The 19169-nt window shown below is 36.6% G+C and overlaps 1 protein-coding gene across 1 annotated transcript in view; it reads left to right on the top strand.

The window, feature by feature from the left end:
• The window catches only part of jph1a (junctophilin 1a), a 34207-nt gene extending 17892 nt beyond the window's left edge, over window positions 1–16315 (top strand). The window contains exons 3-6 of the mRNA XM_046833605.1: window positions 2121–2239; window positions 10237–10898; window positions 11008–11104; window positions 13236–16315. Coding sequence (XP_046689561.1) covers window positions 2121–2239; window positions 10237–10898; window positions 11008–11088 — 862 coding nt within the window. The 3' untranslated portion in view covers window positions 11089–11104; window positions 13236–16315. The remainder of the gene's footprint in view (window positions 1–2120; window positions 2240–10236; window positions 10899–11007; window positions 11105–13235) is intronic.
• Window positions 16316–19169: the final 2854 nt, after the last annotated feature.

Raw genomic sequence — 19169 nt, 5'->3', positions numbered from 1 at the left:
TCTGTTAGAGATTTCACTAACGGCTGTGCTGATGTAATAAATGCACCAGTGCATGTCAGTGTACACAAACAAGCAGTGTTAATGTTCATATGTGAATGTACTGTATAGTATGATTGGACTGATACTGATACTTTAAGCTATGACCTTAATGTAGTTTGCTGGTTTAAGCAGATTAAATGTGCGTAGGCATCTGCATTTGCATTTGTGTGCATGCGTGTACTCAGATTGCCTTTTTGTTTTGCTGTCTTGGTCATGGTTACAGGCTTCTTGCCACACACACATACACAATTTTATACACATTAAAGACAGCTGGCCTTTTTGTGTTGAAGATTGAAAAAGGTACAAGTGACTGTTTTTCTGCTTCTTCTGTCTTCAACTGTCCCATTTTGGTGTGTTTGGGCAACCTGTAGCTTCGGATTCCTGTTTTAGGCTAACAAGAGTGGACCCCAGTCTGTAAGGTTTAATGTGTTTTCTAAGATGCTTTTCTGCTCGCCACAAGAGTTACAGTAGACTTCCTGTAACCACAAACCAGGATAGTCGTTTTCCTCTGACCTGCTTTCTGAAATGCTTCTTACTGGATGTTCCTTGATGGGAAATTAGAGGTGCCCAAATTTAGAAGAAAATGGCAGGAAATAAAATCTCAATCAATTTTTTAAGATTTTTTTTTAATGTTAACAAACTATACAGTAGGTCTTGACTAGTATCTATGTGCTTTTTACGCATTCTGCTGCTTCCATGTGATTAGCGTAATTCATTATTGATTTAATTAATTCATTAATTAGCAGGTGCACAGGTCTTTCTGGGTGTATACTGTGTTATACTTGTAGAGCATATACTTTGTATACTTGTTATTGAGTGTATAACAACGTATACTGCTAATAAATGAATTCATGTATTGGATATAGTATGTGGTTTGGGATGGTATATTGAAATGTGGTGTCAAAAGAAGAGAAAAAGAGAACATCATTTTGCTCTTGGAGCCTTTGCAGTACCTAGTGAATAGCCTGGAAAGTAATTGTCAAATTATTTCTGTGAAGAAATTAAGAAACCACAGGAACACACAATGTTCCATAATCAAGTTTATCTTACGTATAATTATCAGCAGTGGTGGACCAAGTACACAAACCATGTACTTGAGTTAAAAAAGGTATATAGTTGGCAAATCATTAGTCCGATAAAACTAAAAAATTGCTCTCTTTATACTTTAACTTGAATAAAAGTACAAAAGTATTTGCCTTTACATGAACTTGAGTATTAAAATTTTTTACAATTTATTATGGCTATAATCCTATTCTTATTTTTGTCACAAGACTCTTAAGTGAAAAGAAGATGATGTTTCTGTGATTATTCTGTATTATTTTAGTGAAATACTGATTGATCTTTAAAATGATCATGAACCTTCTTTTCAACTACGTTCAACTAAAAATCACGCAAATAAGGCCACTGTACCCTGATTAAGTTTTTCTCCACTCATGAATAAAAAGGGAACGACTGATTTTGCAAAATGTAGTAAAAAGTAGGATATATAACTTTAAAATATAGTGAAGTTACAGTAAAAGTCGCCCCAAATAGGAAAGTACAAATACATTAAAAGAAAGCTACTTAAGCACAGTTACGAATTACATTTAGTTTGTTACTACCACTGTTCTGTTACCACAGAAATTAGAGATAAACCTATAATTCCTGCATTGTGAACAGAGCCATTCATTATATTATTCAGATGACGGTGTGGGCGGGACTTCACCATTCACAGCACACCCACACTGATGTCTATTCTGAGCAACAGTTAAAATGCATATACTTCAAATATAAACTCAGTTTTTGTTGCCCTGTAATGACTGCAGAATTCTGATGATAGAATTGTGTGGCTAACATCTCTCGCTCTTTGGATTTGTGTGTAAATTGTGGTATGTGTGTGTGTGTGTTTGCATTATGCTTGTAGACTCATTATGCCTATAGACTATCAGTCCTTTTACAGAGCTGAAAGGAAGGAATAGTATGACGATTAAGTGGCTTTATGTCACTGTCTATAGAATCATTAGCTGCCTGTCGTTCTAATATGTATATGTCTGCTGCTTGCTAATGAATAATGTGGGTTTGTGTTTGTCTGTGTGCTACAGGACAACCCACGCCAGAGCAAAGAGTGAATCAGCAGACCAGGCTGCAGTTGCTGCTGACCAGGAGTCAGATCTTGCAAGGTCTATTGCAAGCGAATTAGCTCCTGACTTCCAACAACCAGGTACACACACACACACACACATACACACACACACACACAAAACATTGAACCTATTATTTGCTCTGAGCAGCAGGCAACTGAACTCTACAAAAGGAAATACTTATATGATGTATCTTGCCTGGGCAATATTTTAAATCCTAACTCGGCTGCTGCTGGCACAGTAATAAAAGCTTTACACTTTGACTTTATAATGATTGAGTCACTGCCAGAGCGATTTTGAAAAGTGTTGCATCATGACTGCAGCTTGCTGAGCAAAATGTGCTTCAGCTCAATAATCTGGAGATCTGAAGTTGCCAAACAAGAGAGCAGCTGTCCTGCTGCTTGGATGGAAAGCTCTAGAGGAGTGCATCAGTACTGGCATCATTCAGGATTCGATAAAAAAAAAGAAAAGTTACAGTAATAAGCAGTTTTTTTATTTCCAGTTTAATGAATTTGCAGTTCCTTCCTTATGTTGAATGGCAACACACTGATTGGCAACTTTCACTCTGTGTGTTATGTTATTGACTAATGTCGAGCCTTCATTTTATGTCTAAGGTTTAGGGGTGACCCCGAATAGTCAAAGATTCAATGCTTCAGTGGAAGGAGGAGGATTCGACTACCAATCTCAGAGTCTAATCTTCACAGAGATGTGATGAAACAAGAATCGTGCCATTTTGTTTATATGGGGGTGGTTAATATCTGATTTCACACAGAAATACTGTTTTTATCCCAATAAGTTCATATACAGCTTGATATGATAATGTTGTAAATGTGAAAAGGAATAAGCTTTTCATAAATATTTTTAACGTGCGTGAAGAAAAATACGACCACTCCCTTAACAGGAGTAAATTAAATTCATTGTAAATTAATATTTGATTGTTCATCAATCATTGATGTTGCGCTGTACTTAGAGCATGCTCGCCCCTATCCCCCCGACCGACACGCGCGTGCACACGCACACACAGACACAGACACACACACACACACACAAACGATTCCACTATCAGTCGACTATAGGCAAGACTTGACAAATCTAATTCGATTATGTAAACCCTTAGTAAAGAACACCCCTAGTAACATGTAGGATTTTCACAATATATTAATACATATGGGAACATATGAAACTTAAGACCAGGCTCAATCTCCTTCCTTCCTGCAAAATGGACTTTCAAGTCACACGTGGTACTGCAACGCAGCTATTCTTCAAATTGTTTTCGTTTTAAATTCTAAGAAAAAAATAAAGAGAGTCTTTTTTTTTGGAAAAAAACAAAACGCATATTGCCAGAGTCCATAACCATGACTACGGTGATTTGTAAGCTTGATTGTTTGCAGAGCAGAGACATTTCATGAGCCTGGTATGTGTGAAAAGCAGAAAGATATTAAGCAAAAAAGGCAACAGTTGCAGTGTGGCATTGTCTCACACCTATTTCTCATCCATCCATCCGTTTATTCATATTCTGTTTCATTCTTGTTATATCTTGGAAAATGGCACAAATAAGCAATCATCACAGGCAGGTGCAAACAAAAACAAAATAGCATTAAAAAAGATTTTGAGGTCAGCGCTTAACAAGGACACATTCAAGTAGTCAAGGGAGTGCATGATAGGAATAGCATACTTTCTAGAACTTTCCTCTTAAGCAGCAGATTTGTTTTTTTGCCTTTGTATTTAAGATGCAGTTGACTGGCATCATGCGTTTTAAAGGAAGCACGTGTCGGCATTTGTCGGCCCTGTTTGTTAGGTTGCAGGGATGGGCAGCATTTATGATACGTGTATTTCAAATACGTATATTTTAAATAAAAAATAGGATTTTTATCGTTTGTATTTGATAGGGTTGAAGAAAATGGCTTCATATTTTGCATCAAAATACTTTAGTGTTTTGTATTTTTGTAGTTTTAATATACTGTAAAATACTTTGTAAGAAGTCTTAATGATGACATCATAAAAAATGCGGCCTCTGATCGGTGCCTACTTGCCAGATTTGTTGAGATCAGAACAGAACATTTCTCCATATGAAAGAAGGTGGTGAAGGTAAGAAACGTGCAGGTTGCCAGCTTTCTAATAGGTGTCCAAGGATTGATAAATATATATTTGATTGCTGAATATTGCACACTAATTGAAGCAGCTGTTCAGTAGGATCATGATTTTGCGTTCCACTGCATAAATGACAATTCAGGTGCCATCCGTTATATTCTTATAATTCACTTGTTTGTCATTGAGTCATTGTTGTTGTAAAGTAGCCCTTTATTAAAAAACACAGATTAACTAAATTTGGAAAAATTATGAGTCATTTGCAAACTGTTAAACATTAAACTGTTGGTTACTTTAAAATGGACCTTCATCTGGGAGATCACAGGGATTATCTATGTAAATATTGAATGTGTTAACATATGTCAGATTAATTGTGTGACTCCACCAGAGAAAAGCGATCAAACATTGTTTACTTAATCAACTGATTCGGTGTGATGGTGAAGGAACAGATCAAATAGGCTAACTGATGGAAGGTTTGTGAAGAAATGTAATGTTTCCTTGTACAAGTATGTTTTAGTATTTTAAAAATACAAAAATACAGTAGTTTCTTAGGATACACTTAAAGTTAAGGTATTTGGTATTTATTTTAAAATACATTTTGTCATATCTTTGCCCGACTCTGTTAGGTTGTGCGACGGGAGAGCATGACTAGTGGATCAGTGCCGAATCAATTGGATGAAAAACTAAATTGAGAGTCTTTGTGTGACAATAGGAGCTTTTATTCTTTGGCATCACTTTAAAGTCTGTTGAGTTTTTCATGCCACAGTGCTTAAAGGATTTTTCTCTCACACTGCTTTCACACACTCAGGTTCTGCCGAGCAGCTGAAACTGGTTTTACGGGCAGATGTAATGTAAGACCGCAGCTATTGAAAGCTGTTTCTATGACTACAATGAAGCACTGTGTTTGACTTGAGCGTACACAAAGCTTTCGAAAGGACTTTTAAGCAGTGCAGCATTCACTTTTTACCATAACAGCACAACCATTCACAACGAGCACTGAAGTATTCATTTTTTTTCCAGTTTCAGTTAATAATTCCCAGTTAATTTCTGACTGAAACTGTATTAGAGTCTAATTTGTGAGTGAACATTGGTTCAACTTTTAAGAATGTGCTGAGAATTTAATTGGATTCCACAATCTTCATGTTAGATAGACGACAGACAGAGAGGGGCCTAGTAATAGCAGACGCCCTCATCTAAAGCTACATACAAAAGTGCTTTGAGTCTCTATTAATGAATAAATGTACACTGGTACATTTTTATAAGATAAATCAAACTACAACTTTGTTGAGAGTTGTTTTTTGGGGGTTTTTTTTAACAAAACTTGGAAAGTGCTAGTTTAATTTTTCAGGAAGAGGTGGGTCTTCAACCGACACTTCAAGATAGCCAAGGTAGTTAGCATTATTACCAGTAGGTAGGTAGGTAGGAGGTAGGTAGGTAGGTAGGTAGGTAGGTAGGTAGGTAGGAGGTAGGTAGGTAGGTAGGTAGGTAGGTAGGTAGGTAGGTAGGTAGGTAGGTAGGTAGGTAGGTAGGAGGTAGGTAGGTAGGTAGGTAGGTAGGTAGGTTGCTCTATCATGCAGTCATGCTAATTTTCTGGTCAATAGCTAGTCAATTGATTCTTTACTGTAACTGTATCCTGTAGCTGCACTGCCTTATACAAAGTTTGCATCTACATGCGTCCACAGTTTGTACACTGTATTTCTGGTTGATAGATAATAATTTGAGTAAATGAAGTCTTGAGATTTTCTAAAAATAAAAAAAAAGCCAGCTGTTATCAACAAATATATGAATCCAAAGTAACGGTTAATGGATTGACAATACATTTGGATCATCAAATACAATTCTAAAAGTTTTTTTAACTAAAAAAAATGTAGCCACGTTGAAGAATATTTGTTACACACACACTTTGTCAGGTGCCTGACCTGCATATTGATTGTGGTTTTGTGGGATAAATTGGTAAATGAATGAATGAATCAGTAAGCATACAGTGGCTTATATTACTGCTTCTCCAGACAGCAGATTTTGACATTTGTCATTTATTTGCACTCATTTCCTGAATGTATCTCACATAAATTCTGTTATTGCCACCTTAAAGTATAAGTCTGAACTAATATATGGTTAAATTTGCTCTGGAATATTTCCTATTTTAGTCCTCAATTAGTGATGGATGGATGGATGGATGGATGGATGGATGGATGGATGGATGGATCGATGGATCGATGGATGGATGGATGGACCGACCAGAAATGTGAGCTCAATACGAAGATGTATTGCATTTCAACACTTTTCAAAGTTCAAGTTTAATGAGCTCTGCCCTGCAAATTCGTATCACAAGAAGATCTAGAAAAAGAACATCATGGCATGACCTCTTCGGAAATTAAAATACAAGATTGTGGAATTGCAGATTATAGCGGTGTGTCACTAGTCCCATTTTACGCAACCAAGCCTTAAGATAAAATAAAATTAACATCAAAAAAGAAGTTGCCCGGTTTGCAGTGTCGCTATGTACAGGAACAGATGGTACATTTAAGCGTTGGCGTGTGCCGCAAATTTTCCGGCAGGTCTCCAAAGAAATTTCTCATGCTGAAAGTGTATCGTGACTGCCCCTTACATGAAAGAACTAGTCTGTCAGTCATTTTGAAGCGGTCAATAATTGATATTGGATTTTTGTGTGTATTGTGTGTGTAAAAATGATTGAGATATTCAAACTATATCTGCACAGATCTTTTCCCATGGCCACTGTACCAGAGGGTTATCAGAGTCTTGATCTCTGCTGGTAATGTGTTGCTTTTCCTAGTAGTTTCAGTGATTCATTGCAATTACACTCACATTTGAGACATCTCGATAATAACTTGTTAATCATCTTCAAATATTTAAAACACTTTGGACAGCTTCTAAGGTGTGAAGCTGTGCCAATATCATGGCTTCAACTGCTTTTTTTAGGATCGTCACGGAAAAACTAAATCCCACTCTGCATTTCTTATAATCAACATGCCTTTTAGTGGTGTCCAATATTAATTTTTTGATGCATTAGATTTTATTTTTTCATTGACATGCTGGTTTTTCTACATTTTTCTACATTACTTGCAATCCAGTTCAACTACCTGCTGATAGTGGTGCAATTAAGCCCTTCACTTAATTTGTCCATCCGTTGTCCTCGTTGTCTCTTTGGTCTCTAACTAGTCCAGTGATCCTTTGCAGTATCCTATAACTTATGCATTGCATTCGGAAACTTCAAGTTTTGAGTCTCCACTGTTTCTACACGGAATTTCTCATTCGTTCGACATCATTGGTAAATGGTTTTTGAAAAAAGAAGCACTGGCTCTCTGTTTTTTTTTTCCAGACAGCAAAATGTCTCCCGATTGAGTTTAATGCATCTCGTTTTATATTTAACACAATTGAAACTGCACTAACAATATCCCTTTGTGATATTAGCATGGCACAATACACTCATTTCTCAAAGTATTAAAAAAAATTTAATGCAGCACCAATGACAATTTCGCTCCAGAATCTGTAATTGCCTCACAAATATTTGTGGATATTGATGTAATATTATACATATTACAAATATTGCGTAATAACGAACATAAAAAAAAAGATAACGACGAGGTAAAAGAATAGAAATGTTTGCTGCTTGCTGTCAGCTGTATGCTTCTCATCAACCTGGGAAGAATTACTACCTGTTCCTGGATGGTTCTGTCTTGTATACTGTAATCCCGTCCATAAATTAGACTATAAACATCATAAGAAGAATTAATGCCTGCACGTGTGACTGACATTTATGTTAGATTAGCACAAAAGTGTGTGACAGCAATGACCTTTCAGTGCAGCAGAACCCTGCTCTGTGCACCTCTAAAATCGCCATGTTGGAATGGGGGCAAGTGCAGCAACGACGAACGAGTCCCTGACTCGCAGCAGCTGTCCATTCCTTTACTCACACCGGTGAACATGTGACCTCAGTCCGGCTTCTTCTGTCTTTCCTGTCTCACTCTGTACTAGGCACTTGTGCAAGGTGCATAGCTGATAGTAAATAATCACCCCTAACCTCTCTGTGCACTATTCATGTCAGCATGTCACTTAAATACGCATAGTGGCACTGGAAGGGGGTAACCTTTCTAAATTATTATCAGTGTAGACAAATGTGTGCAGAAGCAAAGAGCATTGTATGCATGTTCGCATACAATGCTCTTGTCAATAAACCTGAAGGATGCAGAGATTTTATTTATAAAAGTTTTTTTTTTCCTAAACGCTTCTGGGAAGGCATGGGTGTTGGGGTTTCTCCCTATAATTGAGATTAGGTATGGATGTTAGGTGAAGAGGCCTGAGGTTCCATTGGTGTCCCAATTCATCCCAATTGTGTTAAGTGGGGTTGAGGTTGGGGATCTGTGCAGGACACTCCAACCTCAGGAGCTGTGTGTTCATGACTGTTTTTGTGCACAGGAACATTTTTATGCTGGAACAGGTTGAACACATACAAAGAAAATTTAAGAGAAGTGAGCTCAAACATTTACCCACATAGTTTTCTAATGTGAATTATATTTAATATGCTTTTATTGGAAAACAAAAGCTCATGACTATTTAATGTGAAGTAATTTGTGGGTGTATTATGTATGTGCATGGTAATTATTGCTCTCTCTCTCTCTCTCTCTCTCTCTCTCTCTCTCTCTCTCTCTCTCTCTATATATATATATATATATATATATATATATCTATCTATATATATATATATATATATATATATATATATATATATATATATATATATATATATATATATATATATATATATGTATATATATATATGAGTATGAGCAATGAGTATGTTTGACTTCTCTTAATAGAATGGTAGCAATGCCTCATCATGAGGAAAAGTGATTCTTGTTGTGCTTGTTTATAATCTGTTTAAAAGTCTTGTTGTTGGTTTCTGCAGTTCCAAGAGCAGGCTAAGCATTTTATCGAATTTTTATGCAATTTATATGAATTTGACTGCAGATTGGGGCATATAGTTACAGATGTCATACAGTTAATGTTATACAGTGTTTTCACTGGCTGAGGATTGAGTCATAAATCTGTTTCTTTAGTGAAAAGATACTTTAATTCTCCAAACCATGTGTGGAATTTAAATGGATAGCATAATGCAGACTGATTATTATTGAGTTATTGCATGAAATGATGGTCAATAGAGAAATAATCTCACTAACCTATTATTGTTTTCTAGTTTTGCACACCTCAGTTGTTTGGTGATGTCAGTTTTCTCGGAAACACCATTATGCAACTACAGGATTCTGTTTTTACTGTATTTCATTGGTTTTATAGCGTATTTAAGTAATTCAAATTTCCAACAAGCTCCAATGCTGGTTACCAGTGTAGACAAAGGGATGCAGGAGGAAAGAGCATTGTATGCATGTTCACCATGTTCTCGATCCTTTACTGTTTTAATTTCCGTCGCTTTCTAATGTCTGTGTATAGAATGTGCATTGTACTGTATGTGAACAGGATTGCAGTCTTTCATGAGAGAGTTGTGTGTTTCAGAAAAATTAGATTTGAGAGCCATTTTTACAGTTCATAGCATAAGTTTATAAATCCATGCTGGAGTCATGTTATTAACCCAAAAAGTTGTTTGGTTATGTCAGATTTCTCAGAAACCCCATTACGCAACTTCAGGGTTCTGTTGTTACTGTTTTTAAATTGGTTTCATAGTGAATTTAAGTAAATGTAATTTCCAACAAGGTCTGATGCCGGTACTGAATCTGTAGTCTAAACATTTCTTGTTCTCATTTCTTGTCCAGCTGAGGTATTTATGTCTGTTCTATTCACAAGCTCTTTTAAAATTTCAGCACATATACAAAATGAATAGAAAGCTTTTGAATGTATGTGCTTATCATCCTGCCTTTTTAACTGTGAAACACCCAATACAATTCTTTCAAATCATCAGGTATCACTCTGTCAGATATCTTTCCCCCTGCTCGATCTTCTTTTCCTGCTCTCACAGGCCTTGAGTACATAAAGCAAAACTTCACTGAGCATGTGGAGGAGATTAAAGAGGCTCCACCACAGGAGGAGAAGAAGGAGGAGAAAGAGAAGTCTTCATCAGGCAGTCCTTTTTATCGCCGCGGCACGACTCCATCACACTCGCCCACCCACAGCCCATCACCCTCACCTAAATCATCATCAACGAAAAAACAACAACAAGCAAGTGCTGGCCCGACAAGAAAAATAAGCAAAGAAAGCACTAGCGCAAGCCGTAAAATTAGCAGAGACAACAGTGCTCTATCCCATAAGATTAGCAAAGATGAAAGAGCCACCATCGTAGCCGAAATTAGCAAAGCTCCAGCCGTCAAAGATACTGCACCACCCCCAAAGCCACCCAAACTCAACAAACCATCAGTGAACGGCCAGTTGCACACTGCCTATCATAGCTATTACGTGAAAACCCAAAAGTACATCCCTCCACCTGAAGAACCGGAGGAGGAAGATCGTGAAATGACTCAGTCGAGTTTAGCTCGGCTGCCACCACCTACTAAGTTAGTGCCATCACCCACGCCAAAACCAGAGACAAAGCTCAGGAAACAAGAAAGTATAAAACCAAAGAGTCTCGCTGAAACCAAGAAAGCCAGTGTGGAGATCCCAAACGAGGTGTTAGAAGACGGTACGGTAAGTGGTGTCATCTTTGTTGTCTCTACTATGTGCATAAAATAATATAAAATAAAATAAAATTCATCGGTTCCTTTAATCATAAGTGTGTGTCTGATTTACGTTCCAGGGTCCGAATTCTATTTTAGTTGCCATGGTGATGCTCTTGAATATTGGATTGGCCATCATTTTTGTACACTTCTTGACATGATCGTGCTGTGTTTTAGGTAAGCCATGATCTTGTTGATCTTAGAATTTTTACTTGAACATCACTTGGAAATGTTGTCATGTTTTTCTTTATAAACAAATGAATTTATTATTCTATTTTGTTTCATTTTTTTGGTGTGTGATCGCTATTGGATCATGAATGTATTTTCTAGGGAATTACATATGCAGAGGTGCCAGCATCTTCGCTTTATCACAATGTTGGAAGCTTTTATAGTTCCCTTATTGTTTATGGAAAACATTTTTGGAACAATTTTTGGTAGCTCATATTTTCCAGACATTTTTAAAAGCATCACAAGAAAGCTGCACATTTTGCATTGGTGCAACTTGATTGTATAATGTAAACAAAAGGCTTTGGCTACATCTGAGTAAACAAAGTTAAAAAAGGGCCTAACTGTATAACCAGTGGTGGACAGTAATGAAGTATATGCAAGTTGGTACTGTACTTAAGTAACTTTTTATTCAATACATTTTGCGAAATTAGTCGTTCCTTTTTATTTACGAGTGGATAAAAACGTAGCTTTTATTACAGCCATAATAAATCATACTAAATGTAGTATATTGGATACTTAAGTACATTTAAAGGCAAATACATTTGTACTTTTATTCAAGTGAATTTTGAGCACATTTCCTTTTACTGGTATAATATTTTACCTACTGTATCTCTACTTGAACTCAAGTACATGGTTTGTGTGCACCACAAACCATGCTATTTTTTTCGGGTTAAACTATAATAATTTCCTCATAATTCCCACCCACATGCTAGCGCAGCCCTTATTTGGCACCTACCAGCCAGGGTGCATGAAGGCTAACAAGTAAAGCCAGCAAACCCAATGATTTTTGGAGTGCTGTTACCGATCCATGGCAAAGCAGCAGAACACTGTGTAGAAAGCGCTAACTACCATCTTCCTCATTACAGATGACCACAGTAGGCTAGTGTTTCTGTGACTGACAGGTGAGAGAGTAACACCGTACTGCCCATCCAGAGATCATGAGCAAATACGCTCTCTTGGACTGCGCCACGGATAGCTGGGGCATCTTTGGTGTTCAAACTTGCAATCTCTTGAGAGTAGAGCGAATGCTGTTGCGCCAATTAAGAGCGCAATAATTTGATTCATTTAAAGGCATAAAATAAAGATGTTTCACTGCAGTTCCAGAGCATATATTATTACACAGATATGGAACAGACAGTAGAGCACAGATTCTGTGGTAAAATTTTATTTCGTTTTACCCTCTGCTACGATTTGTTAGCTATGTTCGCACTTCTGCATATGCAAATATAAAGGAAGGAATTGCACCATATATTAAACAAATGCTGTCCTAATAAGGGGCTGAAGTTTGAGCAGAAACATGGGTCATGACCTTTATAATGAAGATATTGTTCTTAAAAAATTTTAGGTGTACAGCAAGAGATTCTAGCTCAATTCCTTTAGGCTAATGGTACTCTGCTCTTCTGAGCTCAGGACGGTTGTTGGCTGGATATTTTTGGTTGGTGGACTTTGACACTGAGGTGTTTAAAGGTTACTGGTTCCCTTGTCACTGCTGTAAGAATAATCCACCATCTAAATAATATCTGGTCAGCAGTAGCAGATATTTACATTGATGGATGGGGTTGAACAGGGCTAATAAATTATGTAGCGCAACAGATGGGCTACAGACATCTCCAAAAGCAAATTATATACTAAGTGTATTTATAGCTATAGTATAGTAAGTATAGGTGGCTCTACACTGCCAGGCAAACAACGGTTTTTGAACATTTTATGTGTTTACTTTTTCTTACATTTTTTAAAAAAAATGCTAATTTTATGAGAAAATTATTTACTCACCTACACAGCGTTTTTTTTTTTTTTTTTTACACATTCTATAATAGTAATTAAACTGTAATAAAGCACACAACACTTACGCTGTTCAAAAACTGGCAAAATACTGCAATGACACTTTAGCAAAGATCATAATGAGGACTTATTATGTATTCTAAATTCCAATTGTGTTTTTTGTATCTTGTATGTAAAATGTATTTTCCCCCTGTTTTGAACGTCATTAGACAAGTGAGAATAGACCGATATAATATTTCTTCCTGTGGAATTTTCTTGCAAGCAGTAATCAATCTTTCTAATCATTTTGATTCCTTAGTCATGGAAATAACACAGTGTTACATGAATCTGGCGCTGGTCCTTGGCCGTGGGAGCAACAGAGGAAGTTTTGGAAAATAAGAACGCCTTTGGAGGACGACGTAACTTTTCACGGCTCGTTTCGCCGTGTGAAAGACTGACTGTTATGGGGAGGAAAAAAAAAAGAGCAAAGCAATGAGGAATAAAAAACGAGAGAGGTGTGTGAGAGAGAGTTTAGGGTGTGCTGATCCGAGCTGGCCGCACTGTGTGGAAACGTTCGGTACACTTTTATATGACAGGCACAAACAGCTGCCTCGTTTCTTTCCCGTCTGACGTGTTGGGTTCGGAGATTTATGCTCAGTGCCAGAGGAATGTGTTCAGTGGTCTTTCCACGCTACTCAGAGAAAACTGAATACACACACACACACACTCCACGGCCTCCATCGTCAGTCCTATAACATTACACACTATAGCGTCACTGTTACTGTGGGTAGGCATGTGCTAAAATCAATACACTGTTTAATCATATTGAATATATCGCTTTTTATGCATCATTTTTTCAATTGAGTCCATTTAAAATTAAGGTAATCAGTTCATATTTTCAATTATGCAAAGCATTACACAACATTGTGTTGAATATTGGGATTAAAAATATCATCAGCACATGTCTATCTGCAGGAACACGCCCTGTTTTACGGTAGCATTCGATTCATTTTTCTCTGTTGTCCTCATGCACTCAGTCGCAGACGTACTTCAGTTCTACTTTTATTTTTTGCTTTATAAAAATTAAAAAAAAAGAGTTAATGTAGAAAATGTGCAATATGTTTTTTTTTTTTTTTATGATAAATATCACACAATCTATGGGCTTTTAGCCGACAGCTCACTTCCTTCCATAATTGATCACAAAAGAATAAAAGGAAATGCAAACCGATTTGACGATGAGATGAGGATAAAGACGGAAAGGACTGGTTACTGTAATAAGAATCGCCATGCGTACAGACACATGGGTGAATATTGTTTACTAAAATGTAAAGGAGGTGAAAATGTTTATGCTGTATGTATTTGTGACTTGAGCCTTGCTCACCGCGCATGCAGTTTCTTCGATTTACTGCGTTGACATTCACGCGGACGACTAGGCGCATGTCGATAATCGTCCCAAGTTTTATATCTCAGTGTACATAATAATGAATTAAAACGATACCTACTATTGTTTAAACTATTGTTAAAAGCTTATAAGGGAATAAAATAAATAAGAAATAAAATGAACAAGAATTTAGACACTAAATGCAGCACGTCACAGTTTCAGTGCGAAGCGCAACAAGTAAAAACCGATTATCGGCACGTGCCTACGAGTGAGCGGTAAGGAATAGATAAAAAAAAAAAAAAAAAAAACTTGTTTTAGGTTTTAAAAAAAGTCTGAGCTTTGTTTGCATGTTAGAAAACAGACTATTTGAAATTCTCTGTTCGGTGATGAATTAACCCCTTCAGACCTGTTTTATGTGTGAATTTAAAGAATCAGCAATTTTTTATTTTGGTGCCATCAAATATAATCATCAGCAATCAAAAGATGTACATAAATAATGGGGTTCCCTTCAGAATTATGCATATTTTCTTTGTTTGTCTGACACATGAAGCCAGCTCACCCACATGTTTTTGCACTGCTGTGCGTGGTATGACACAGAACAGCGTAATACACTCGGAGGATAAGAGCTGTCTGCCCTCTTCCACATACTTGAACCTACAGACATTCGGGATTGGGAGATACATTTCTTTAGGCCCAAAGTTCATCACTTTTTGATTAGAAACTATTAAATCGAAACATCGTTTTGAGATTCAGCACTGAATCGTTGCCTTATCACTCGAAAATATGTTTGGCTTTATCCATTTATACATTTTAGACTAAAATCCCTGTATCATGATATAGACACAGGGTGTGGAGGGGTTAATTCAGGTATGTGATACATTGAATGACAGATGTGTTGCAAATTCAAGAGTCTTTAACTACTGTTTACCTCAGAGGAATGCAAAAGATGCAAAAAAAAGAAAAAGAAAAAAAGAAAGAAACATGCCTTGTCTTAATTCTTTAGTAAGAGAACACTACATCGTGCCACTGTTTTGTTGCATTATTGCTGGCACATAGTGGTGATTTTATTTTGGATTTCAGATTTCATTACCAAGTCTGTGTGCATTTCAAAGAAAGCTTATTTATTCTGTAATGAGTAGTGCATCGTTATTATTTCGATATTATTTTAAAAGACATGCGTGCACAAAGGGCTTGCATAGGCTATGCTGTATTAGTTTTTCTTACTGCTTCGCTTAAATGACTTCAAATCCACTACGTTACCACCATTAAGGCCAATATTTGAGTAAGGCGGTCTCTACATGCACTACAGTCCAAACAAATGTGCTGTTTTACTCATTTGAGACTGGAAGGTCAAATTCTTTTCTAGCGTTATCGAGCATCATCTCTTCTACCATGCTGTATATGCAACATTTGTTTACTCGCAGTCGCTCGCTGGCATGCAATGCAGGGATATTGAATATAACTGTGCCTACTGAATGTAATTATGTACCACTGATGATTAGGAGAAACCTTCAATATATATAAGCTTCAGATGTTTTAGGGCAGTCAAACAGAAATATAATGACGTGATTATTGTATAATATAAATTCTATAGGTTTCCGAGAGAAATATCAGAAAGATGGGTATGCTACAATTTTTTTTTTTTTTTTTTCGAATCAAATATGTACAGAAAATAACAGCTATTTTTATGATGTTTGAAATATCTAAAAAAAAAAATTAAGCATTATATGGTACCTGTTTTGCCACTTTCCTTTTTTTTTTTTTTTTAATTACAATTTTTGTGAATATGTGTTATGCATTGTAAATGGCCTGTGTTTATGTTTTCCCAGTCGATTTATTATTTTACGAACTATTCAAAGGGCAGAATTATTTTTCTAAAAACTAACAGCTATTGCACAAAGAAAACATTTATAAACAGCCGTTGGACTCTGTTTTTTACAAAGCTTAGTCCGTTACCCACGTTGGTATTTTTCTAACGTTTTGCACATTTATTTAATGGGTGATTGACGTAATAATCAGTTGTGTCACACATTTTTGACAAAAAGAAAAAGAAAAAAACATTTGGTTCAACTGATGAATAATACAAGCTGCAAAGAGCCTTTATTGTAGATATATTTTACCACTGGAGGAAAAGAATGGTATGACTTTTGTCATTTGAAGCACATTAAGCCCCAGTGACATTTGTACTCTGGAGATTGTAACAGAAATGGTCTGTGTATAACAATAAAAAATGTTATGCCTCACAATTTATACAGAAAAAACGTGTCCTGTTTTTGCTCGTGTCTCTAAATCTCACTGATGATTAACATCAATATTCCTGATAGAATAAAATCCCACAAATCCTTTCTATGTTCATAACTCCTCAGGACAAAATAATGTAGGAATTGCAGTGCTACCACCAGCACGTTTCTGCTTTACATTTCGAAACACTAGGCATTAATAAAGAACACTTATTATGTTCTGCGTCTAGTCGTTTAAAGGTGCATTTCAGCACTGTAAGCAGTGCGATAAATAAACAGGCCGAGCTCAAATCCTGTCAGCGATTTCCTTTTACATGCCTAAAAGTGGACATGGGGCGTATATAGAGTTGTGATTATACAGATTTGCTTTCGCGCGTGTAATCTTACACTTGTTCCGAGGCCACGGTGAGCCTGTAGCATGCTGCTAAATTTAGATAATGGCTCGTAAGCAGTGAACAGATCCCCACTGACTTTATTGAAAAAAGCATTGCCAAGACATCAATAGCCTGCAGGTCATCTTTCCATACTTATCATAACTCCGTCCGGCAGACATCACCACTGAGACATTTAATTAGATTATAATGATGATTGTCAATCAACTTTATTACAGTTATGTGAACAAAATTCAGGACAAAGTACATTGATGTTTAAGGAAGTGATGTCATCGATTATGGCTAATATTCGACAGATTTATAGTTGATGCAATAGTTTAAAAAAAATTAAATGTTTTTATTTATTATTGATTGACATACTTGGTACACAGATACACATTTACGGGTCACTGTAATATGAACACCTGTACTCCAATCAGCCAATCATGTGGCAGTCACACAATGCATAAAATCATGGAGGTAAAGAGGACAGAGGGGTATGGAGACGAATGATCCGCTGTGACGAACCCTAATTGGAGAAGCCGAAAGAAGAAGAAAGGTCAATAGTAAATGTTCACATCAAACATCAGAATGAAACCGACACATGCTCTCTGTGACATGGTTGTTTCAGAGAGGCTGGTTTGAGTGTTTCGGGAACTGCTGATCTTTTGGGATTTTCACCCACTACAGTTTCAGAGTTCACACAGACCATTAAATAAAGATTTTTTAAAGATGATCTGCATTGCATTTTTTTGCTGCGATGTGATTGGCTGGTTCAATAACAGCATGGATGTGCACTTGTGGAGTTGTTTAATCACTATACAAACGATATAACGCATAAATATAAATATATTGATTGAATTAGGACAATAATTCATCAACACTAGCTGACCAATCAGATTAGAGAATTCAATAGTGCTGTTATATAAAAAGTTCCAAAATTCCAAAACAATTTAGATTCGTCTGCACACGCAACTTTTCTATTATGCAATATAATATAATGCCCAAAAACAAAACATACAACACTCACATTACACACAATGTAGCACCAAAATTATTTGGACACCTGACCATCGCATCCGTGTCGTCCTTCCTTAAACTGTTGCACACATCTGAAAGCACAGAATTGTACTGTTTCATTTTCTTTCAACAACGAAAAAAAATTCCACCATGACAGTGCCGCTGCGCACGAAGCAAGCTGCATGACAACATGGTTTACCAAGGTTAGGGTTGAAAGAACTTTGCACAGAGCCCTGACCTCAGCCCCATTAAACACCTTTGGGATAAACTGGAATACCAACAACATACCAAGTGTACTAACTAGGTGTAGTTTAAATACTATAACAATGTAACAAGAAGTGCTACACGTACATATTCTTGCCTGACAGAATACTGTATACATTCTAGTTCTCGTAAACCATCTATTATTTATTTATAATAATCTGGAAATCAAATCTACTTTGGACAAGGTGCCATGTTAACACTGTTTGGGGAGTAGCTAGGTGCAACTAGCTTAACTACATGTTAGTAGTGTAGCAGGAGCTACATTCATAGTTCTTCAGTGTAGCACTTTATGTACCTGAAACTCGCTAAGCTTGTTTTAGCTAACAAAGTGGCTGTACAAAGTGAGCCAATTTAAGCTTCAGTGTAGTTAGCTACTTTTCATTGTTACCTGGGGTTTAGCCAGACACATCAAAGCAGTTATTTAGACGGAGCTTAGCTAGTTATCACGACTAGCTATTTGCCTTGATAACTATAGATTAGCTTCCTGAATACTGGTAAACAGCTAAATAGAATGCTAAGGCAGCACCCAACACCCTTAACTAAGTTTAGCTAACTAACTAACTAACTAACAGGTCAAGCTGGTAACCCTGTGCTATTCTTTAAAAGATACGACCAATCCAATTTTAAAACTGTCACCAAATCATTAAAGACACCTGAAGTATTGGGACGCATGATTTTTCCAGCGATATGTGCTTCTTTCTCCAACTAGTACAACAAATTTAAAAGCACACAATTGCATAGGATGTCTTTAAATGCAGTAGCATTGAATTTCACATATTGAAAACACACACACACACACACACACACACACACACACACACACACACAGTGTGTTAGTGTCTGCTTTAAGAAAATGTTCATATATATAAAAAAGAACAAAGTTATGAAAGTTAAGTTTGTGTGTGTGTGCGTGTGTGTGTGTGCATGTTGTGCCTTACAATGGAATGACATCACATTCAGGGTGTTTCCCTGCCTCC

The sequence above is a fragment of the Silurus meridionalis genome, chromosome 21 (genome assembly GCF_014805685.1).
Source record: "Silurus meridionalis isolate SWU-2019-XX chromosome 21, ASM1480568v1, whole genome shotgun sequence".
Lineage (NCBI taxonomy): Eukaryota > Metazoa > Chordata > Actinopteri > Siluriformes > Siluridae > Silurus > Silurus meridionalis.
This window is presented reverse-complemented; position numbering and strand designations above follow the sequence as displayed.